Below are 22,390 nucleotides of genomic sequence, written 5' to 3' on the forward strand. Positions count from 1 at the left end.
AATGTACGTGCGACCACCATTGACTATGAAATCACAGAACGTTGGCCATTCGAAGCAGGCTACGGCCTTGATTCACGTATGGTCCCACAGCTGCGCGCCAAGCATACCTCAGCCACTTTATTGAAACCACTCATCTCGAGGGAGCTGACCGAGAACAGTCACCCTAACCAAAGAGCTAGTAAGCAGACTGAGTGTACGCACTAAAGGAGGCTTGATTATCGAGCATCCTTTCCACAGCTCACCGAACACGGAGCATTGGCTCGCTTTCCAAGCGCTTCCGGATTGTGCACCATTATGTGCACAGGAATAGGACCCAGCATGTTGTGTAGAAATCAATCAAGATGCCTAGCCGCCTGGTGGTTTCAGTTCACATCGCTGACCTCAACACAGATCCACAGATAGCGAATTACAAATGTTCGGCTCCCAGGCGAAGTAGCTCCTTCTCATGAGGTCTTCGTCAAGCCGTTGACACGATCACCCTAAGTCACATCACCACTTCCTGCTCGCAGGTGGGAGATCAAGGACTCTCTCCACGGTGTTGCAGCAGTCTGCCTTCGCAATGACAGGGTTGTCCTCAATAATAACTTCTGCAGCTCCAAGGCCGCGGCACCGTGGGCATAATGGACGGCCGTGGACGCTACAGGCATTTTAGACCGCCATATGAGGCCGTCCACGTCAAAATGTGCTGGATAGCGGATGGATCTCTCAGTCTTTCGAGCAGGCCAATAGCCCAATAAACTCACTGATCGTCCAATCTGACCCCCTTCGGGAGTCCAGTCATTCGGACCTTCAACAGGCCAGTGCTCTCCGTGACCCGTGGCGGATTTCTCCATATTTTTAGTGTCTCCCTCCTTCTGGTTTAATCTTGAAAGATCGACTTTGGATGGTATAGGACGCCTTTTTGCTATTCTCTGTTGTGGTGATGGGCCTTTATGCTTTTAGTCCTGACTAAGCGATAGTTCAAGTCGGAAGCATACTTCCAAAGCGCTGTACAGTTGCCAGCAAGTTCTGCGCCATGCTGCGCGCAGGCTCTCACCCGCCGGTGTGGTTGTTCCATGCACTTGGACTAGTGTAGCCTTGCATCTGAGATCGGAGTGGAGTCCCTCTCAGACCTCTTCTGGGGTTTTCCCAAAGGTATGCACAATATCAACCACGGAAGCCATGCGATGCAATCGAACGGGTAATATGCTCCCTACCCAGTGACGCTCGTTGTATGGTAGGCATGACGGTATGATGTAAACCCCTTTCGAAGCATGGTACATATTGCAATGGACACCGATATCATCCAAGAGTAGGAGAAAACGTACCGAACAATTAGTTGACTTAGCATCGATAGCAGTGGAAGTACTCCGGTTCAAGATATCAAACCTCCGCTACACTTAGATTGGGCGTCGCATTATCTGTGACAAGGTACGAGTGTGAAAAGTGATATGCCCGTTCGGCCAAGGGCAGCAGTGGCATTGAGCGGGTGATTTGATTGTCCAGAATTGTGCTTGCGATCATCTGCTTGAATTTTTCCACTTACCATCGGATTTGCTGGTTTTGACATCCCGTCATCCTCTCTCCGCTGCGCAGGATATTGATAACATAGTATCTAGGTGACTCGAATGGTTCTGACAAAGACGACCGACCCTGAGGCTTTTCTCGGAGCTTGAGGTCCCAGGGACTCGGATGATCGACTTTTAGGGCTTCACACGAGACCCGCCTCAGAAAAGACGTGCTTGAGCCTTATGTTTCCATGGAACAAGCCCTTGTTTAGATTGCAGAGTCATTGCTTTGTTTGACTCAAAAATGAGAAGAGGAAAGAGGTAGACGGTAAACTCCTTTTTACTCTCAGGAAGCTTGATCGAACAACAAATGGCATATGCGAATGACATAATATGTTGTTCGTGTCCTTTTGGTTTCCCTTCTTGTAATCGATCCAGAGGAGGCGGCCATGCTGGATGTATCGCGTAGAGATGAAAGACAAGGTTGTGAGCTGCCAAACAGCGGCCGATCCATGCTTGAAAAACTCATCTATCGCTGCACAGAAACCTTTGAATTTTCTGATTGCCTCCAAACAATCGACAACGAAATCACAAACCCCCGAAAAAGTGGCCAGGTCTGACAAATATGGGGATGAAACATTCGAAGAAAAGAAACCACACCCTGTGTCCGTGAACCTCCCCCCCTGCTCTCCTTGTTGGCAACAGGTGGAGCGTTCGGCATCTCCGGTTGCCTCGCGACGGCCAGTACCGGCGTTAACACGGCGACCAACAAGAGCAGCAGTGCGAAGAGCAGAAGCACGAGCAGGATTGCCGCCACCCGCGTTGCCATTCGCACCTCCGGTTGCACTGGCTTGGGCAAGCTGCACCATCAAACTGTCCCTCTCCGACAGGCTGTATCGGCCCGGTGAATGATCATATAGGTATCGAAATCTTCATCGACCTATATAGATCGTGTTGTGTTCCTCAGTAGTACTAGCCAGTAAACTTGACATTCGCATGACCCACGATTCAACCAGAATACCACTTATGTACACCAGCGCCAGTCAGTCACCAGGAGCCTTCTGCCACAGAAACATTACAGCCATGTCCACCTGCAAACCTCACATGTACCCACCCCCCTTCCTACCTCAAGGCTAATTTAATAAGTAGCCTTTGCCAGATTCTCGTCAAACGTCGCATCCTTGAACGGCACGATCGCGCTCCCGAAGTCCGTATCCGACAGCGCCGTGCTAGCAGCCGAGGGCAGACTCTCCCAGGCGACCAGCGGCTGGGTGCCGCCGACGGTGGTCGTGAGCCCGCACGAGTGGTCGATGGGCCAGATGCTCTCGTACTTGATCAGCGGCTTGACGCCGTCGAGCGTGTACCCGTCGGTGGAGCAGTCCCAGCCGCCATGGGCAGAAGGGCACACGGCCAGGATGTTGTCGGCGGTGTAGACGGTGGGGTCGGAGATCCAGACGATCACCCCCTCCCAGTCGTGGCGGTGGCCGATGCCGGTTGAGGGCTCGTCCTTGGGCATGTACCAGCTGTACAGCAGGGCGGTCGGGTAGGTGTAGTCGCCCGTGGAGGAGACGTTGCTGCGCACGTAGATCTGGCCCGTCGAGGAGCTGCAGTCGCCGTCGGAGGCGCCGGTGGGGGCGAGTCCTGCACTTTTGGGGAGTTGGAAAGGGTTTTTGATAAGGAGTGAGGAAAGAGGGCATGGAGTGCGGGGAAGGGACAGGTTGAGGGGAAGGTGTATGCGGGGTTATAATGTACTGTACTGTACTCACTTGGTATCCCCCTCCGCATCAACGGCAGGGAACGGTACACATCCGTTGACCACGTAAAGGTATGGCTGGTAGTTCAGGTACAATGTGCCCGTGGCATCGTCAGGGACCGTCTGGTCAAATCCCACGATCTCGTCGCTGGCGATGGTGCCGCGTGCACTGAGCTTGGAGATGGCCGGCCGGGCCTGGACCATGGACAGGCCCGTGGCGAGAAGTAGGGCAGATCGGAGAGCCATGATTAGTTGGAGTGAGGAATTAGAAGATTCACTTTGGCCACTTCAAACTCTGAACAATGTTCCTGGCAGCTTGGAGCAAAGTTTGGCAGACGGATGGAGCGCTGCCTTTATGCTGGTCGCAATGGGTAGGAATCGGCAGGATCGGCAGTTCTCCCCTGAAGAACCAGTTATTACGGTGGGGAAGAACGAACGGTCGGCCGCACAACTCCACCATTGGAGTTCGCGAGCAAAATCCCATTGTAGCCATGTGAGAGGGAACGTGATGGATGATCGGAGGGGAAGTGGTTGAAGACAATGGATTGCTGGACGGGATCGATATTAATCCCGTCGGCCATCTTCCTCCAATCAAAGGGGGCGAGAGCTTCACGCGTCGGTTGAGGATCAGTGCGTTGCCGCCACGGTGGGATTTGTCTGGTTGACAGACATTCTTCAATGAACAAGCTAGCTGGAGGTAGATAGCTTAGTCTATTGCTTGATGGTTTAAGATGATGACTTCTTCAGGTTGTTGGCACTCTGCAGCTTAGGGCTGGGCCGAGGTTGACCCGGTGCGGGTTCGCAGGGCGCCAAAGTGAGCATCCCTTGGAATCAATTAAATGTATGTACTGTAAGTAGACTGTGATAAGAAAAGTCCCCTAGACACCGCCAGGGCAAGAATAAAATTACCGCACGGGCAAGTCTCCTGGTCAGACCATAGCAACCTGCTGCTGCAGTCCCGCCTGCCCATCAACCAGGCCCACCATCATCTCGCTTCCTCTTGCCACGGGCTCAGGAGCAACTTCTTTCCTAGCCTTAGCCCTTCGGATCACCGTCCCTTCTCCATGGCCTTCGCCCGCAAAGACCTCCTTCAACAGCCCCCGAGGATGTACTACTGACACCCTTACCTCTTCCCCATCCTTTCCCTCCAACAAATCGTGCACAGCCGTCATCCTCACTCTCCACCGCATCCCTAAACGCGCCCACTCCTGCTTCCGCAACCACTCCAGGCTGATCACGTCCATTTTCCTTCCGGTTCTTCCGTTCACCAAACCGCCCGTCTCGGAAAGGTACACGACCTTCTCCGGGCGCAGCACCCGCGCCAGCGCAGATGCGGCCAGATCCGCATGAACATTGAGAACCTGGCCATCGGAAGTCTCTCCCATGCAGGTCAGCACCGGCACGCACGATGCGCGCAGAGCCGCCCGGATAGACGAGTCTTCAACCTTGTTGACTCGGCCCACGTGACCGTACTTGCTTGCGTCAACGTACTCAGCTTGAAAAACACCCGAGGTTAACGGCCGGGCAGAGACACCGATGCTCTCAAGCTCCTGAACAAGCTTAAAGTTCTCCTCGAGTAGAGCTGTGCGAGCCAGTGCCAGGGTACGTCCATCGGTGACGCGGATGCCATCATGGAACTCTGACTTGATCCCCGTGGCAGAGAGCAGCGTGTTAAGCTGGGGCCCCGCGCCATGAACGAGAATCGGGTAGAGGCCAATTTGGCTTAGGAAGGCGATTGCAGATGCAAGAGATGGGAGGTGGTCAGCTAGGACAGCACCGCCGACTTTGATGACGGCGAACGGGCGGGACGAGAAGGTGGGTGTGCTGAAGTAAGAGAGGTACTGTTGGGCGGTGTGTTTGGAGTCTATTTGGCGCAGGAGTTGTGCTATCGTAGAACGAGTCGCGGCCACTTGGTCGCTCTGAGTCTGCGAGTACAGTCGGATACTATGAGCAGGATATACCGCCGGCAGAGTTGAGCTGCCTCGTATAGAGTGCATAAGTCCCAGTGGGACCGGTATGCTGGGAGCGAAGCGACCCATGTCGTAGACAAGGCAACTGGTATATGATAATCGTTCGTCGGGGACGAACAAAGTCCAAGCTGAACCAGCGCGGGGCAAAAGGGTTTATATCCCTCACTGATAAAGAGCGCATAGGCAGCCTAGTTCATGGCTGGATTTCAGGATCCGGTTGGGTTGTGTTATATCCCTCATCGCGGCCCGCGGTCGGAAACGAACCGACGATACATTAGCAGTGACTGGTGGTGGGGTTTGACTGGAGCCATGGTTCCAGGCTTCATTCCTAATTTCAAGTCGCAGGCAGCCACGAGTATCGCTCAAATACAAGTCGGCCATGAGAGCGGTTCTGTATAGTTTTGGTGGTGTTGCAACACTGAGTCGCTCGCGCCAACAACTACTAGGTAGTTCGTGGTGGCGCCCAAAGTCAGCCACCCCTCCCCAGCCATGCAACTCGGGCAGGCACACCGACAAGACGACAGCAGCCGGGTTCTCTGGCATATCTCCTGCAGATCCACGTATCGCGTACTGATAACAAAGCATGGATAATTCCCATTTTCCTTCAGGGTAACATCGCGTAGCGCGCTCACCGCCACACTTCAAGGTTTATCTCCCATCCCGCTTGGTGCGTCATTTTCTCGCCTGTCGGCTATTGGTTGGTCAAATCACGCTGCAAGAAAACTGGGAAGACACGCATCGGGCACGCACGAGAAGTTCGACGGATTGTCATGTCAGACACTCAGAAAATAAGTTAACATGATCAGGCGAGAATCTGCCAAGCGCTCGGAAGATCTGGAACTGATCAACGATTTTCGTCCATTCCGCACAAATCAAATCCAGCCATCTACCGACTAACACAGCTCTGATAGGTCTGGGCCTGGGCATTCAACACAACTCTTTGATCGCACTAAGCAGATCCAAGTTAGTGCAAGGAATCACTCCGAGGCATTGAAAAGCATGCGGTGGTTGTGCAGATGTGGGATTAGAGCCAGAAGCACCCGGCGCCACGCGATGGCCATCCGTCAAATGCACTTATTGTCGCAACGTGCTCGGTTTCTGGACTTCTCAATGACGATATTCCATTTTTAAGCGAACGCATCGATTGTAGGTTGTTGTTGGGCAAGTTGGGAAAGACTATGGTGCCTCCAGTGTTCGAATCCAGAAGTCATGTGTACGCAGCTGCCTGGACCAAACACTTTGATTTACCACAGCATTTCACTGAAGGTCGAATTGATTGATAGGGAAAGGGACGAGGGAGCGTCCTGCCGAGTCATCGTGGTTCAAGACAGAATGGGCCCAAGGACGGGATCAAGTTGAATGTCTCGTGACTGCAAGACAATGATGACGGGCCGCGTGAGCGACATGTACACACAAAAAAAAAGCAGGCAGGAGTCTCATCCTAGCAAAGTAGAGAAGAAAGCGTCTGACAGAGGTTCTGTGATGCCGGAATGACCAGTATAGCCCCCTGAAAGAAGCAAGGGCGCATTTATGAAGGCTATGTTCGCCGCAAATGTGGGTTTTGTCTTGTCACACAGCATCATCCGCCGTATGCCTCGTGTAGATGGGCACTGATTAATGATCAATTGGGAACCTGCTGTTCAGCGGAGAGGAAGAGTTCTGTAAAAAGCGACCGTGGCAAAGGAGCATTGAAATATTCCTTCACTCGGAAAAAGCTGGATCTGATTTGACAACCGATCAGTCGCGCTGAGGCTGGCTTCTCCATCGACTATTCAACAGACGAGATGAATTCAGATTAGCCACGATGGACCAGGGTCCGGAGCCTCAAGCACTGACTGACATCGTAAGTTGTCGATTGGTGACTTGTGGCCTGGATATTCTTGAGTATTGTAAGAGTCGCGTTCAATATTTGCGGGCCGACCCACGTTCTCTCTCAAGTTACACGGATCGCGAATGGCCATTTCCAAGGACAGCCAACGCCACGCATCAAATAACAAACTTCCAAATTCCAACTACTACACCATGGTACGTAGCAGGCAAATTTGTCCGGTCGGAAACCAAATCCTCTCGTTGGTACAAGTGATGAATGAAGTATAAGAGCGGGGCGACTCCGCTAAAGGCTTGCAGACGCATCCATGATGGATCCAACGCCTCCCATGCTTGCCCGCGCGGGCGGGGGCGGGGAGACTAAAATTAAATTAGTCTCAGTCAGTCAGTCAGTCTCGATTGCAAATTACGATGACCGGTGACTCAACCCCTCATTTAATCCAGTCACTTATCTATCTGCTCACCCTCCAGCCAGCTGTTCTGTTCCCTCCACTTTTCTTCACAGTTCTTCAACCGCCATGACAGCAGCTGGGACCATTCGTGTCCCCCAGAAGGATGGCTCGCCTCTGCGACTCGAGTTCGCCACAATCGACGATCTGAATGAGATCACCGATCTGTGGTACAATGCCTTCTCACCCGGCATGTTATTCCTCTGGCCGGACACCCCCGGGGTGCGCCAGTGGTGGAACGAAGCCAACCGCCATGACATGCTCCACAAACCCAACGCGAAGTATCTCAAGGTCGTGGACACAGCGCAGAATGGCCGCATCGTCGCGTACGCCAAGTGGTCGCTGGAGACCGCCGAAGAGCGCGGACCACGGTGGCCCGCGTGGCATTCCGAGATGGACCCGGCCTTGATGGATAAATTTCTGGGCCACTTGGAGACCAACCGGGCGACGGCTGTCGCAGGTGCTCCCAAGAACTTCTGTACGTTTGACCCCGGGAGAATCGGAGTATCTCGTTGAGGATTATTGAGCGGAGGGGACTGACGGTGCTCACGCGACCACCAGATCTTGATATGCTCGCGACGCATAGCGACTACCGGAAACGGGGCGCGGCACGCTTGTTGCTGGAATGGGGGTGCGAGGTGGGCGACGAAGAGAATGCGCACATTTATATCGACGCGAGCACCGACGGCCAGCCGGTCTATCAGAAGTTCGGCTTTGTGAGCAAGAATGATCCTTTGGTCGATCCGTTCGAGGTGGCGGCCATGGTGAGACAGCCTGGGTGGAAATCGGTTTGACGTCAACGTGTCCAGGTGTTTTGGAACTGCAGATCATGAGATGGTACAACGGCACATTCTAGCAGTGAGGTGATTGACAGACATAGATAATTTGGTTAACATTGAGAAAGCGTGGTACCTCCTTACCCACCGCAGTGCATCTCAGATCCTGTTTTTGGCTAGATTAATATAAGGCCTTGGCAGATGGATGCACCCGGTTAGTTGACGTAAACTCAAGTGATCTCGCAGGGTGTATGCGATCATCGACTTTTTATACTCTGCTTTCGAGGACAAGTCGTCCTGATAGCTTTTCAAGATCGCAATTGGACGTTGTTGTCGGCCCGTTGATGCTTGGTAATGAGATATTCGATTCTTACTTAAACACTCATCGCGGAACACCGGATGAAAAGTGGTGTCCGACAATCCTGCTTTCGTCGTGCTTGCGACATAAGCTAGTGACTTATATACTCTTCTTTGTCAAAACAAGTCTCATCCCTGCTAGACTAAAGCCAATAGGACAACGAAAGTAAATAAGCCAGCCATTCGCTAAGCCTACCAGGTACTGTAGTAGTTTACTATACCCAATCGGAGTCATGTTATTCGGGTCTACCCGACCCTCAACCAAAGGACCCTGCCGGATTGCATGCTTCTTGAACAAATTTGGGACCCATAGGCAGCTGCAGTGACCTGACTTACAACCATACTAAACAGGTATCTCTGCTTTTACCATTCCTGTCTTAGGTTTCACATGGCCCTTAAGATTAGCGTGGCTTCGTGCACTGTAAAAAACACCTTCTTCCCTCCTGGGAGAAACACATCAGCTGTATACATTCTCACTGTTCTGAGCACAAATAAAGCGTAGGATTGCCTCATCTTTTGACCCAGATAAAAAGACAATTCTTGTCCCATGCTCCGACGTCCGTTATAATCCATCAACAAAAACCCCGGTAAACTCCCAATGCAGGAACCATGCGAAGAAGCAGCCAAGGACATGGTATGCAGACTCTCAATCCTTAACTCCCTCTTCAACAACACTGATACTTCTAAAAACCTACAACCCGAAACACAACCAAACACTACCGAAGCACCCGCCTGCGCAAATAACTCCGTCTCATTAACCACTCTCCGCGCTTTACCCAAAGATCCACTGGGCTTCTCTCATCTGGGTATGGACGGAGTGTGGCGGAACTTCAGTCACGATCGCAGCGTGGTCAGTTATCATGTGCTGAGCCCCGAGGAGATTTCTGAGGTGCTGGGGATTTTCCCTGGCTGGGTGCGGGAAAAAATTGAGAAGGGGTTGGAGGGGGTTGATGGCAGGGATGTAACGGATATCGAGCAGCTGTTGCATCCTAAGGAGGAGCTCTTGCCGAAATTCGAAGATGATGGGGGGTTGTAGTCACGAAACGGCATTTCTGTTTGTATTCGATGGGAGAATCATTTCTTGTTGTTGTTGTTATGGGGTGATTCTGCTTTTCGGTCTCTTGCCTACATACTTGTTGTCAATTCCATCTAGCACATATCGTGCATCATTTGTCATTCTCTGGAAGATCTAGTCTTATTGTACGGAGTCATTCGAAAGATGAAGGCTTGACTAAAACTAGCATCTTTGGTCTCCGCGCACCACTTATAAGTGCCCCTAAATATCCCTATCTCCGACGTTCAAACAACGGTATGTTCGACCGTATAATATATCTGGTTGATATTGTGAGTCTTGCCCTAGTGAAGATGTGATTAGGTAAAGATGAGCCTGAGAGAGCCTGAGATTGAAGACAGATTTCGTGAGTCATGGCATAGTGTCATCAAAACAGGCCCTTGCCTCACCTCACCTATATAGATAAGATTGACAAAGATCAATCATGGTGGTATCTCTTGAAATCCAGATGGAGATTCGAAACTGGCCAATGAAGCTGGGCGGTACCATCCTGCTGAGAGTCTGAATCCCGAGCCAAATGCGCCCGAATCATCTTCAAAACAATTTCATTTTTCTCCAAATGCACACTATGATTTGCGCCAGCCACAATCGCCAACTTAGCTCCCGGGATCCCGGCCACAATAATCTCGGATTGGCCCGGCGGACAAATCCAGTCTTTTTCTCCAACGATGGCTAGAGTCTTCGCACTGATCCGATGGAGCCGATCTCGATAGTCAAAGAACTTCTCTGGTGCGGCGTAAAGATCATCTAAGGGACGTGTCAGCCACCGGCATTTACCGCGCAGCAGAGTGATGGAGCATTGAAGCGTACTATGCGACTCGGCATTGAACACCGTAGCGAGATTCTGCTGCAGAGCAAGATCAGGATCAAACTCCTCTCGATAGAGCGGTGCGGCAGCGTGCATCACGAGCTGGAACTCGATGTCACTGTTGAAGTGACCGAAGATCTTGTCACGGAGCATGTTGATGCTCATCCCGGGGGCTCGATGGAGACGGGCTTCAAGGGTTTGAATGGCCTGTTCCTCGTCTTTGGAGTAGCTCGGACAGGAATCGCGAGATTATCAGCCTCTGCGCTTCTCTGCAGCATTGAGGTGGGAGGGCTGGTGAAGGGAAACGCGTGGTTGGAATCACTTACGATGGTGCGAGGCAGCAGTGCCTCTCAAGATCAAATGAGACACTTTATCGGCGTACTCAATGGAGTACTGCAGCGCCAGGAAACCACCGAAGCTGCCGCCGCAGATGATGCACGGCGTGTCTGGTCCTGCAAAGTGACGTCGAAGGGCTTCTATGTCGTTCACTAGTTGTTGGAAAGTATACGGCTTGGTGCGCGAACTCTGGCCATGTCCACGATAGTCGAACGAAAGAATGCGGAAGTCATCCTGAGAAAGAGGGGAGTATGCTCTAAAGTCGGAGGTGTGGTCTCCTAGTTTGCGTATCAGCTAGACGTATTTGTGGTGATCACGCAGTGCCACTGACCGAATCCACGACCACCGTGTAGAGTGACGACCAAGGGAGCATCATTGGGCCCGACCAGGCGGTAGGCAAGGTCGGCATCATTCACAGTAATGTATTCTACCATCTTGTCATGAAAGGGATGTCTAAGAGCACAATCATACGAGAAGGTGGGCAAGTCTCGAGTTCTTATAATGGTGGTCTCACTGATAGCACTAAGAGATTACGTGATGCTTCCGGTCTTCTTCCTCCGCTGCACCACCCGCTGCACTGTATCTATGCCAACTCCCGTCCACAGCGTCAGAGCAACCACAAACGCCAGCCCACTGGCCCACCCATGCGTCTCCTTGAACTCAGGCGCCTGACTGCTGGGGAATTGAAACTGCTGGAAAGGTATGACCACAGCCTGGCCCAACGAGACCATAAACGCCAAAACGAAAGCGCGCAGTTGCTGATCTCCGCCGCAGACAGAATTCACCCAGCCTGCTAACAGAGGGGTATAGCACCCATAACAGCCGCTCAGAATAAACACCGCCATCTTGAATTGCTCCGATACATCCCACGCTGTCAGTACCGCAAAGCAGAAGGTCAACAAACATCCTACTGCAAAGCACACCGGCCCGCGCCCTCTTTCACCAAAGAAATCCACAAGATACCCGGTCGCCACCATGAAGACGAAGTTGATCGCGCCCATGCAAGTTGGAAGGGAGTTTATCTGCGGCACTGAGTAATGGCCCGTGGACTTCAGCCACAGGGTAAAATACTGCATCACATACGATCCGCATGTCAACGTCCAAAGACAATACGCCAGCGAGAAGACGTAAAGCTGCCAGCTTCCCAGCACTCGTCGGATCACGCTCCAGTCCAGTAGTCGACGCTGGCTGAGTGGGGTCCTCCCGTCGTCTGCAATTCGCTCAATCGCGCGCTTGCGCTCCCAGTCGCTCAGGTAAAATGCCTGCGTTGTCTCGGGGGTATCCGGGTAGAAGACCAGCCCGTAGGCGGCGACCGGTACCGCCAGAACGAAGTCGAAAATGAAGAGCCATCGCCACGCAGGCATCCCTCCCTTTCCATCCATTCCACGATACAGACCCGCTTGCAGATACCCGGAGAACATCTGACCCAGCACTCCGGACATGACAAATAGGCCACTCCGGCGTGCCATCTCCGACTTCGTGTACCAGCATCCTAGCACATATTGAATGCCGGGCCACGCTGCGGACTCGAACAGGCCGATACAGAAGCGGAGCGCGTAGAATTCGTGGGCCGTGTTGCATTTGAACAGAAATAGCACGAAAAGGGACCACGCGAAGAGACAAAACGGGAGCCAGAAGCGCGGGCGCACACCGGTGAGAATCAGGTTTGAGAACGGTCCGCCGATGATGACGCCGGCGTTGAAATAGGTGTTCATCCAACTGAGTTCATTTCCCGGGCCGAAGTGCAGATCGCTAGCCATTCCGGACGCATAGGCATTCGTCACATTGTTGCCGTCAAGCTGTTTGATGAAGAAACACAGGCAGCTATAGCTCAACAAGAACCAGTCCAATTTGAAGATAAGCCATTTCTCTTCTTTGGAGGAATTGGGCTCGTGCCAGTGGAGGAGCGCCCATCGTCGCCGCGGCGGCGGAAGTTCTGTGACAGCCGTGGGAGGCCGTTTCCCCGGATCGGTGTCTATCGACGACATCATGAAGTTGCGACGCACTGCATCTCTGCATCCCACCGTATATTGGACGTGACTTTATACATATCGCATGGAGCAACATCTACTGATAACATACATCCTGTAGATGGTGCAATCCGACATAAATTGCCTGATCAGGAACTGCAGTAGCGTCCGTCTTCGGAGCGGGGCCGACAGTGTTCTAGCCACGAAGAGTTAGAAAAAAGAACAGACAGCGTCTGGCTCGTTCAAACGAGATAAGAATGGCGCAAATTTTGGGGACTGCCCCTCCACCCGAGCGAAGCTGACGCGCGTTGGCTCTTCCCAGCCAACGATACCCTGGTAACAATTGGCCCGGCCTAGGGTGTCACCCAGCAAGGATAACATCTCCAGCCGTAATGACTGCACGCTATCATCATTGATACCAAGAGCATGCCCTGTAATGCTTTCTTCAAGCTTTTGCATCAAACCCACCAAATGATGCGCCTGTCGCCACTGTGGTGGGAAGCTTCCTAGAATATCTATACAGACACGGGCCTCGATTCGGATAAGATCGGCCAGGTCTGCGTCGGACACAAAGCAATGCAGCAAAACCAAACAGGCTGGTACCAGCCGATTTAGCGTGATCCGGTTCAACGGCAATTGTCGGCTACCAAGAAGAACTCGATTGTACTGGAGAAACTTCCTTACCAGCTTCAGCAGGGATCTGACATGGAAGGCCCCACTGGCGTCCGAACGAGCATTATATCGACATGGATAATACAGCAGCAAAAGCAGATGATAGTATCGCGCATTTAACCAACCCATGGTATCATGTACGCGCACATTATCAAGCTCCGGTTGGGAAATCAGGCAACCTTGGCTATACCAGTTTTCGATTTCCAACCGTAGTTTGGCTGTGATCATGCTGCAATCGAAGGGAGCTTTCTCCTCGGGTGAGCGTCCGCCCGCCAGATGTACTGTGGAGAGAATTCGTGCCTCTAGTTGGCGCAGCTCGATAACATGTCGACTGACCTGCAGCACGGCAGCCACCTCCGCCCTCTCTGGCGTGGCGAATTCTTCAACCGTGATAGTTGGCAAAGGAATCATGGAGTCCTCAACTGTGAGGCCCGGGGACTGGCCGACTGATACCGCCATCATCCGGTCTAGCACGAAGATACTCCAGAAGAGGCGGCGACGGAGCTGAACGGCCTGTGGTGTCAAGCCGTCCTCCCACAACCCCGGTCGAGTGAGGCCCAGGCTCACGGCTTGGCGGGTGACGATGCCCACAATGGTCCAAGTGGACGGGCCCTGTGGATCGAAAAGCGAGTATAGAGCCAAGAGAATTAGGATTTGGATCGAGTGAATGCTTTCGCTCATGGTACATCGCTGCAGGATCTCGGCATATGCGATCGTAAAGCCGGCAGTCCCTGCACTTGGGGCCTTTCCTGATCGCTCAAGGCTTGTATGGCCGATCGCCATTACCATGTACAAAACCTGCGTTCTTGCGTTAATGCTGCCTTGTGCACGGAGGCATGAAAAGTCCGCGCGAACTCACCATTGCATCGTCCTCAGGTCCATCAATGGGTACGTCCGCTGCCGCTCGCAAAATCCACTCTTTATCGAGGAAAGGGTACGCCCGGTAAACATGATGCAGGAAGGCCTCAACCAGCACAATTGAACTTGCAATCGGCCCATGAGGCTTGATCAGGCGTTGCGCCAGGCCAACTTGCGGAGTTTGAATTGCTTCAAGCTCATTGATATGTTGCGTCAACTCATCCAGCCGGGCCTGCAGCGCTTCCACCTCATTTCGCCCACCGGGATACGAGCATTTCCGACCGGCGTGAAGGCATGAAGCACAGTCGGGACGCGACCTATCACATCTCTTCTTCATGCCTCGACAGCGATTGCACGCGGGGTGAGAGTTGCCCCTATTTTGACTGTTGAAGTTGGCGGGGTCTGTTGAGGTAGAGCGAAGCAGGCGGAATCGGTCACTTTGGTAGGCACGACCTTTTTTGGTAATTTTTAACGGCATGTTGCCGATGTGGAGATAGAAGCTCAGTCTCGTGGGAGGGAGCGATATGGTAGATGAGTGGGGAGATAACGCCTGTCGCTATCAAGCAGGCGGATGGTGTCATTTGTTGCTGATCGGAGTTCTCCCGAACTACCCCGACTCGAGTCATGAAAGGCACAATGAGAAGCGCATGAAGTACTTAACTCAGAAGAAGAAAAAGCGGTACCTCTGCTGATGATAAATCCAACCAAGTCCCTTCTCGAAAGAGAAGTTGCGCGACACCACCGTTGAGATTTACCACGTCATCATGCACTCCCCCGACATCAACATTGCGATTGGTGCGAATACAATGTTTCAGTCCTGTGTATGGCTCAAGTCAGAAGGCTAACCGATGCGATCAGATCGCGGTGGCACCTTCTGCGATGTTCTGGTTCAAGTTGCAGGCCAGCCAGATCTCGTATTCAAGCTACTCTCCGAAGATCCCACCAACTATCGCGATGCCCCGACCGAGGCAATCCGGCGCGCCCTAGAAACCATTGAGGGATGTAGCATTCCCAAATCAGCCAAATTAGACGGCTCACGGATTGCATCTTGTCGCATCGGTACTACGATCGCCACCAACGCACTTTTAGAGGGCAAAGGTGAGAAGTTTGCTTTCGTGGCCACCCAGGGCTTTCGAGATGTGTGCACCATCGGAGACCAGACTCGACCGAGGCTTTTCGATCTCAATGTCCGGAAGGCTACGCCTCTTCACCACAAGGCCGTAGAGATTGACGAGAGAATCACAATCGAGGACTATGATCTCAATCCGTTCCCGCTGGACATTTCAAGGGATATTTCCGACCCGGCTCTGGTCCGAACGGCCAGTGGCGAAATTGTTCGGGTGATTCAGCCCCTGAATGTCGAAGCGGTCCGCGAGACCCTGCGCGAGCTGAAGGCAGACGGGTATGATTCTGTAGCAATCGCATTTATGCACTCATATCTCCACCCGGGGCACGAGGAGACAACAGCCACCTTGGCCCGCGATGTTGGCTTCAAGTATGTCACCACATCAGCTGAAGTCAGCCCTGCCATCAAGTATCTCCGCCGAAGTAACTCGGTGTGCTCCGAAGCGTTTCTGTTCCCGATTGTCCAACAATATGTCGCCGGCTTCGAAGATGGGTTTTCTGTTCTACCACAACGCGTCGATTTTATGTGCTCAGATGGAGGACTGCGGTCATCCCAGAAGTTTCGAGGAAACGAAGCCCTCCTCAGTGGTCCCGCTGGCGGAGTTGTTGGGATAGCGAAGACATGCTTCGATCCTAGCAATCCAATTCCCATAATCGGTTTCGACATGGGAGGGACCAGTACTGATGTCTCACGGTATGATGGATCTTTTGACTACCTCAGTGAGACGACGATAGCCGGCCGCCTTATAACTATCCCGATGTTGAATATCGCTACAGTGGCTGCTGGAGGAGGATCGATTCTCTTCGCCCGAAATGGGCTGTTTGTGGTAGGTCCCGAGAGTGCAGGGGCACATCCAGGTCCTGCGTGCTACCGCAAAGGGGGACCTTTGACTGTCACAGACGCGAACCTCTTCTTAGGGAGGTTGGTGCTGTCCTCTTTTCCCTCAATCTTCGGACCGAACGCAGACCAGCCGCTTGATTATGAGGTAACGGCTCGCAAGTTTGAAGAGATCACCCGGGAAATCAACCAGCAAACGGGGCAGACTCTGAGTCCGGAAGAAACGGCACTTGGCTTTTTGAATGTTGCGAACGAAACCATGAGCCGTCCGATTCGAAATGCCACCGAGGCTCGCGGCTTTCATCCTGAACACCATAATCTTGTAAGTTTTGGGGGCGCGGGTGGCCAGCACGCCTGTTCAATTGCTAGTCGGCTGGGTATCAGGCGCATTCTAATCCACAAGTACTCGTCGATCCTATCTGCGGTCGGCATTTCGAAGACAGAGTTGCAGGCGGAGGCCATCGAACCGTCTGTCGCCACTTTTGATCCATCAATCCTTCCCAATCTCAACGCTCGATTCGCTGCCTTGAAAGATAAAGTCAAGGACGAACTAATATCTCAAGGGGCGAGGGTCGAGTCAGTGCGCTTTGATGAATCTTTGAGCTTGAGGTATCAGGGGACTGACACTAATCTGACCATTTCCAAGCCGGGGGATGAGGATTATGGTACCGCGTTTCAAGAGACACATCGCCGCGAATTCGCATTCGCGTTGGATCGGCCCGTAATTATCGACGCGTTGCAAGTACGTGGGACGGGTGGAGTCGAGGAATGGCAAGCGACTTCAGCGTCGCCTTTCAGGGCCTTAGACGAGGCGAAGATCCAGCGGAAAGAAGCCAAATCTCAAAGTCTGCAGAGAGTCTTCATCGAGACCTCGTGGCAGGATATACCATACTACACTTTGGAGTCCCTTGGTCATTTTACCGTCCTAGAAGGCCCAGCAATTATTATTGACGCAACACAGACCATATTCGTGGAACCAGACTGGGAGGCCTACATTCTTCCGGAGCACATCGTTCTCGAGGCAATCGACCGCAAGCCAGATGAAAGCTCTTGGGTAGAATCTCAGATCACCAATCCGATCCAGCTCTCCATCTTCGCCCATCGCTTTATGGCGATCGCCGAGCAGATGGGTAACACACTACAGCGGACCTCTATTTCCACCAGCATCAAAGAACGTCTGGATTTCTCCTGTGCCATATTCTCTCCGGATGGCAAGCTTGTAGCTAATGCTCCTCACATCCCCATCCACCTTGGGAGCATGCAATACGCGATCCAATACCAGCACCGTCTCTGGGAAGGCAAGCTTCGACCGGGTGATGTTCTTCTTACCAACCATCCAGAATGCGGCGGCACTCACCTCCCAGATCTCACTGTTATCAGTCCAGTCTTCACCGGCACGAACGAGACCCTAGCCTTCTACGTCGCCTCACGAGGCCACCACACCGACATCGGAGGCAAGGGAATCACAGCAATGATGCCCGACTCCAAGGAGCTCTGGGAAGAAGGGCTAAACGTGCAATCCCTCAAAATCGTGGACAATGGCGTCTTCCTCGAAGACGCAGTCCGAGCAGCGTTCGAAGCCGCCGGCGACCACCCAGGCTGCAGCCCCAGCCGACGGATCAACGACAACATCTCCGACCTTAAAGCCCAGATCGCGTCCAACCAACGCGGCATCCTCCTCCTCCAGAACCTCTGCGACCAATTCTCCCTCCCCACCGTCCACCGCCACATGCACGGGATCCAATCCAACGCCGAAGCCGCGGTGCGCCACTTCTTCCGCACCCTGAGCGCCCAGCACCCCGCCCCGCTGACGGCAGTCGACCACTTCGACGACGGCACCCGCATCCAGGTGACCATCACGATCGACCCAACCACGGGCGGAGCCATCTACGACTTCACGGGCACCGGCCCGCAGAGCTGGGGCAACTACAACTGCCCGATCTCCATCACACACTCGGCCGTCATCTACACGACGCGCTGCCTCATCGACGAGGACATCCCCTTGAACGACGGCTGCCTGGCGCCCATCGACATCCGCATCCCGCGGGGGTCGATCCTACGCCCCAGCGCCTCCGTCGCCATCTGCGGCAGCACCCTCGCCAGCCAGCGCGTCATCGACACCATCCTCCGTGCCTTCGGCCGGTGCGCCGCCTTCTCCGGCTGCGCCAACAGTTTCGGCTGGGGACTCGGCGGCAAGGATCCCGTCACCGGGACGATCACCCCCGGCTGGAACTACGGGGAGACTGTGGGCGGCGGGTGCGGCGCCGGCCCCGCCTGGCACGGCGAGAGCGCCATTCAGTGCCACTCGACGAATACCAAGATCACGGACGCCGAGGTCGTGGAGAAGCGCACCCCGGTGATCGTGCGGAGACATGCGGTGAACCGCGGCACGGGTGGAAGGGGAAAGTTCCGCGGTGGGGACGGCGCTACGAGACTGATTGAGGCACGGGTGCCCTTGCGGTTTAGTATTCTCAGTGATCGTCGGGTGTTTGCGCCGTATGGGATGGAAGGGGGCGGGGAGGGTTCTGTGGGGACGAACTTTGTGTATAGGTGGAATGAGGGGAGGACGGGGCATGAGAAGCTGTCGTTGGGGGGGAAGGCGGCGTTGGCGCTGGAGTCCGGGGAGTTGATGGAGGTCAATAGTCCGGGTGGTGGGGGGTGGGGAATTGCTTTGGAGATGAAGATGATGTGTGATTGAAGTATGACATACCGAAGCTTCCCGTGATCGAGAGACTTCTTCTCGTTTGGTTAGTCTGGTTGCAAGATACAACGTACGAGTGATAGCTTGCTATATTTGTTTTTATGGCTACTATATGCTGCTATTAAAAATTTGTATGTGACCAACACAATTATAAGCAAGGAGTTGCCGTAACAAGCAGGATGATTATACTGCTAGTGAGAGCCCTAGAGTAAGGGTCTGTCATAAGGAAGAGATACGGGTAACTTGGTAAGCCGGCTACTAGATAGACTACTAGATAGGCTACTAGATAGATTACCAGATATGCTTATAAATGTGCCACAAGACCAGCTAGAGAGATACTCGATAGCTGGATAACCATTCCTTTGAGATACCTTTCACATAGTGAATAACTTCTGCTTGAAAACATTTCGCCTTTGTGTATAGAAGATCCCTGGGGACTTTCAGTATATTTAAGCAGTAGTGATCTACGAAATAAAGTTACATGTAGATAGCTCAATTAGTATTAGCCAGGCACCGACAACAAAATTGAATTGTTCTACATGACCCCTCCCCAGGACTTATCAATATCAAGATATTCCAACACGCCCGTGAGATGAAGTCCACCAAGCCTCACTTCACTGCCACGAATTCACCAGACAAGCGCAATAACACAATCCTGAAACAAATCCCCAAACAAGGACCACAGCTCTGAATCATCAAAGACCAAAGAAGAACCTCCCAGCCATATTCCACCCAGAACAGAAAGAACACACCATCCGACAACCCACAAACAACGAACCACAGCGAAAACCTCCACCCAACCCACACCACGACGCCGAAACACAACCTCCCACCTTTCGACAACCACCAGTCCACGACGGCACCTTCCTCTCCCAGCCTTGATATCGCAGCATATAAAACCACCACCACAATCTCCCATCCCAGACAACAGTACCGTACCGTACGCTCCCAACACTCACAAAAACCCCCAAACCAAACGAACCCAACTAACTAACCACTCTAACCTCCAGCGTTCCTCTCCAAAGCGAGAACCCCAGCAAAAGGGATGGACACTCCCATCCACCCAAATCTAACCCACCTCGCGACCCTGTCACATCGCTCCCGCCAACGAAACGAAGCCCGCATCAGCTGGGGCTACATCAGCGACACGCCCGCGGACGTGGTCTGCGGGCTGTGCGGGGAGCACGAGCACCTGTGCGCGGACACGCGGTTCTGGCGGTGTCCGATGGCGGCGTGCGGGCACAGCGCCTGGCACGATAGCTGCCTGGACGGGATGTTTGAGCGGGAGGCGGCGGCGGGCCGCGCGCTGGCGTTCGGGTGTCCGGCTTGCGGGACGGGGTGGTGGCTGCGGAGTGAGATGAGTGCGGAGGGGGCGCAGCTGCGCGAGGCGTGGCAGGAGATGCAGATGTTGATGCTGTTGCGGGAGGTGGAGGAGATGGAGGGGTGGAGTGCGCTGGGTTTGCAGCTGGGTGGGCTGGAGGGTGGGCAGGAGCTGGATGGGCAGCAGCAGGGTATCCAGCAGCTGGCTTTGGAGCAGGAGCGCCACCTCAGCCAGCTCTACCAGGAGTACAAGCTCAAGAAGCAGCTGAGGCAGCAGCAGGCTTGGGCGGAGGAGCGCCACCTCCGCGAGGTTTACCAGCAGTATCTGCTGAAGGAGCAGCAGCAACAGCAGCAACAGCAGCAACAGCAGGGTTCAGAGCAGCAGCATCATACCGACCAGCTCTACCAGCAGTATCAGCAGGGCTTAGAGCAGCAGGACCTAGAGCGACAGTATCACACCCACCAGCTCTACCATCTAAAGCAGCAACAGCAGTAACAGCTACAGCAGAATTTGATGCCGCTGCTACAGCCGGACATATTGGGTGAAGACACCGGAGAGCTACTGGCTGGTCCTTGATGGTTTGTTATTTTTCCTTCTGCCTTCACCGTTGACCTTAAGTCCTTTTGAGCGATAATTTTCAATAAACTTTCGTCCTCATTCAAAGTAAATATTTTCGCAAGTTTAACTGTCGCATATTGAATTTGCTTCCTGAGTATTGAGAACCACAAACTGCACATTTCGGGGAATGTTGCGCGACATTTTAGGCTCGGTGATGATTCGGGTGCTCCTGGCGCCGATAGCTTGCGCTGCAGCGTCTAAGGTCATTAGTGAAGAAACGTCCATTGTTGGCGGAAGATCCGCCAACTCCGGAAATCCCTTTGTAAGTTACCTTACTTGAGTTATTGGTAATGGACGAACCGAGCCATTCAATGAGAGCGTTACTGTCAGCGATTTGAGTGTCTCAGCGGGGGGGAGATGACGCAACTTCTTGATCTTTGGTGGTTATTGATGATTACAACTACCTGGGATATCAATCAACATGCGACGCAACCTGGTAACCATGTTGGATCACGTGGATAGATTACTTGGGAACGCCGACAATTACACCGTGTAGGCAAAAGAAGGGCAAGACACTGACCTATTCGATCTTCTGCGCCATGGGACTGTGGATCCTGTCATCTGCAACAGGCTGGCCGGCCCATATGGCAGAAAATCTGTGCATTCATAAATGCGCCAATTGGTTGAGCCTATTGTACAGTTCGGCAAAGTATTTGTCTATGTCAATATGCAAAACCTCTACCCCACCAGTTTCTTGGCAGGTTCCTTGGCCAGGTAATCAAAAGCCCACTCGTCCACGATCCCATGGGCGTGTATCAAGATCGATTTATCTCTCTCCACATTGTCAGTCAAGTTTCTGGGGTTGAAACTGGTACTAGCGAGATGTTGCAGTGGGATGATCGACCCCAGCATACAACCTGAACCACGGCGGACCCACTCTCGAAGACCCACATATCGTAACAGAAAAAAAAGAAAAAAAAGAAAAAAGAAGAATGGGACGAGCCGGGCTTGAACCGGCCACCTTCAGATTTATGGCCGAAGTTTGTGCTTCAGTCTGACGCGCTCCCAGATGCGCCATCGTCCCGATTGTTGAAGAATCCTTAAAATTTAATATAACATGACTCAAAAAATGTGTAAGCCTGGGAGTAGTGTCTCCAAGCAGAAAAGACTTTGACACAGCTCCGAGTGGCTGAACATTTGCAAATGGCACTTATGAATGGTAGGTTTGGAAAACCATTGATAAAACCGGTTCACCATAAACGGACGGATATAAGCACATTGGCTTTGTTCAGCATAATGGTTTGAGGAATGGTCATATGCTGGGGCTAGTGCTTTTATTGTCATCTGCTGCTCGTCGTGTGGGGAGCGAGAACTTTTTTCCGGAGTGCAAGAGTATGCTATTCTTGTTGGTATGAACCTTCCAGAAACTGAGGTCTCGACCTGAATATAACTCTTGGTATGGGTTCGTCATCCACGTCAAGGATAAGAACTCTGAGGCCGTGCTTCGATGAT

General features: G+C 52.9%; 10 protein-coding genes and 1 non-coding gene across 11 annotated transcripts; 5 read left to right on the top strand and 6 right to left on the bottom strand.

The window, feature by feature from the left end:
• Positions 1-2,625: 2,625 nt before the first annotated feature.
• BO72DRAFT_486710 (NPP1 family protein) lies at positions 2,626-3,658 on the bottom strand (the record flags this gene model as incomplete). The annotated part of the gene is made up of 2 exons (XM_040947949.1): positions 3,254-3,658; positions 2,626-3,133 (listed from the first exon to the last, which is right to left on the bottom strand). The coding sequence occupies exons 1-2, from the start codon at positions 3,484-3,486 to the stop codon at positions 2,626-2,628; spliced, it is 741 nt and encodes a 246-aa protein (XP_040800597.1). The 5' UTR covers positions 3,487-3,658.
• Positions 3,659-4,280: 622 nt separating this feature from the next.
• On the bottom strand, positions 4,281-5,147 carry BO72DRAFT_342436 (acetylglutamate kinase; the record flags this gene model as incomplete). The annotated part of the gene is made up of 1 exon (XM_040940627.1): positions 4,281-5,147. A coding segment is annotated over one exon (867 nt), but the record flags the coding sequence as incomplete, so codon positions are not given.
• A 1,994-nt stretch (positions 5,148-7,141) lies between these two features.
• On the top strand, positions 7,142-8,592 carry BO72DRAFT_448834 (acyl-CoA N-acyltransferase). Its single transcript, XM_040944886.1, has 2 exons — positions 7,142-7,964; positions 8,048-8,592. The coding sequence occupies exons 1-2, from the start codon at positions 7,556-7,558 to the stop codon at positions 8,278-8,280; spliced, it is 642 nt and encodes a 213-aa protein (XP_040800599.1). The 5' UTR covers positions 7,142-7,555; the 3' UTR covers positions 8,281-8,592.
• Positions 8,593-9,090: 498 nt separating this feature from the next.
• BO72DRAFT_448835 (uncharacterized protein) lies at positions 9,091-9,743 on the top strand. Its single transcript, XM_040944887.1, has 2 exons — positions 9,091-9,253; positions 9,309-9,743. Exons 1-2 carry the CDS (start codon positions 9,229-9,231, stop codon positions 9,653-9,655), a joined length of 372 nt encoding a protein of 123 aa, XP_040800600.1. The 5' UTR covers positions 9,091-9,228; the 3' UTR covers positions 9,656-9,743.
• A 120-nt stretch (positions 9,744-9,863) lies between these two features.
• BO72DRAFT_528465 (alpha/beta fold hydrolase) lies at positions 9,864-11,282 on the bottom strand. Its single transcript, XM_040950189.1, has 4 exons — positions 11,167-11,282; positions 10,826-11,113; positions 10,502-10,717; positions 9,864-10,438 (listed from the first exon to the last, which is right to left on the bottom strand). Exons 1-4 carry the CDS (start codon positions 11,267-11,269, stop codon positions 10,110-10,112), a joined length of 936 nt encoding a protein of 311 aa, XP_040800601.1. The 5' UTR covers positions 11,270-11,282; the 3' UTR covers positions 9,864-10,109.
• A 101-nt stretch (positions 11,283-11,383) lies between these two features.
• On the bottom strand, positions 11,384-12,819 carry BO72DRAFT_405871 (MFS general substrate transporter; the record flags this gene model as incomplete). Its single annotated transcript, XM_040942301.1, has 1 exon — positions 11,384-12,819. A coding segment is annotated over exon 1 (1,212 nt), but the record flags the coding sequence as incomplete, so codon positions are not given.
• Positions 12,820-13,132: 313 nt separating this feature from the next.
• BO72DRAFT_342955 (fungal specific transcription factor domain-containing protein) lies at positions 13,133-14,450 on the bottom strand (the record flags this gene model as incomplete). Its single annotated transcript, XM_040940636.1, has 2 exons — positions 13,133-14,275; positions 14,337-14,450. Coding segments are annotated over 2 exons (1,257 nt in total), but the record flags the coding sequence as incomplete, so codon positions are not given.
• Positions 14,451-15,099: 649 nt separating this feature from the next.
• On the top strand, positions 15,100-18,996 carry BO72DRAFT_486714 (putative 5-oxoprolinase; the record flags this gene model as incomplete). Its single annotated transcript, XM_040947950.1, has 2 exons — positions 15,100-15,130; positions 15,194-18,996. The coding sequence occupies 2 exons, from the start codon at positions 15,100-15,102 to the stop codon at positions 18,994-18,996; spliced, it is 3,834 nt and encodes a 1,277-aa protein (XP_040800604.1).
• Positions 18,997-20,044: 1,048 nt separating this feature from the next.
• Positions 20,045-20,815, top strand: BO72DRAFT_459554 (uncharacterized protein; the record flags this gene model as incomplete). The annotated part of the gene is made up of 1 exon (XM_040946429.1): positions 20,045-20,815. One exon carries the CDS (start codon positions 20,045-20,047, stop codon positions 20,813-20,815), a length of 771 nt encoding a protein of 256 aa, XP_040800605.1.
• Positions 20,816-21,360: 545 nt separating this feature from the next.
• Positions 21,361-21,872, top strand: BO72DRAFT_131664 (uncharacterized protein). The gene has a single exon (XM_040939100.1). It carries the CDS (start codon positions 21,478-21,480, stop codon positions 21,742-21,744), a length of 267 nt encoding a protein of 88 aa, XP_040800606.1. The 5' UTR covers positions 21,361-21,477; the 3' UTR covers positions 21,745-21,872.
• On the bottom strand, positions 21,872-21,962 carry BO72DRAFT_t156. The gene has a single exon. It is a non-coding gene; the product is annotated as a tRNA-Phe (tRNA).
• Positions 21,963-22,390: the final 428 nt, after the last annotated feature.

Source organism: Aspergillus fijiensis (genome assembly GCF_003184825.1).
Source record: "Aspergillus fijiensis CBS 313.89 unplaced genomic scaffold BO72scaffold_28, whole genome shotgun sequence".
Classification (NCBI taxonomy): domain Eukaryota; kingdom Fungi; phylum Ascomycota; class Eurotiomycetes; order Eurotiales; family Aspergillaceae; genus Aspergillus; species Aspergillus fijiensis.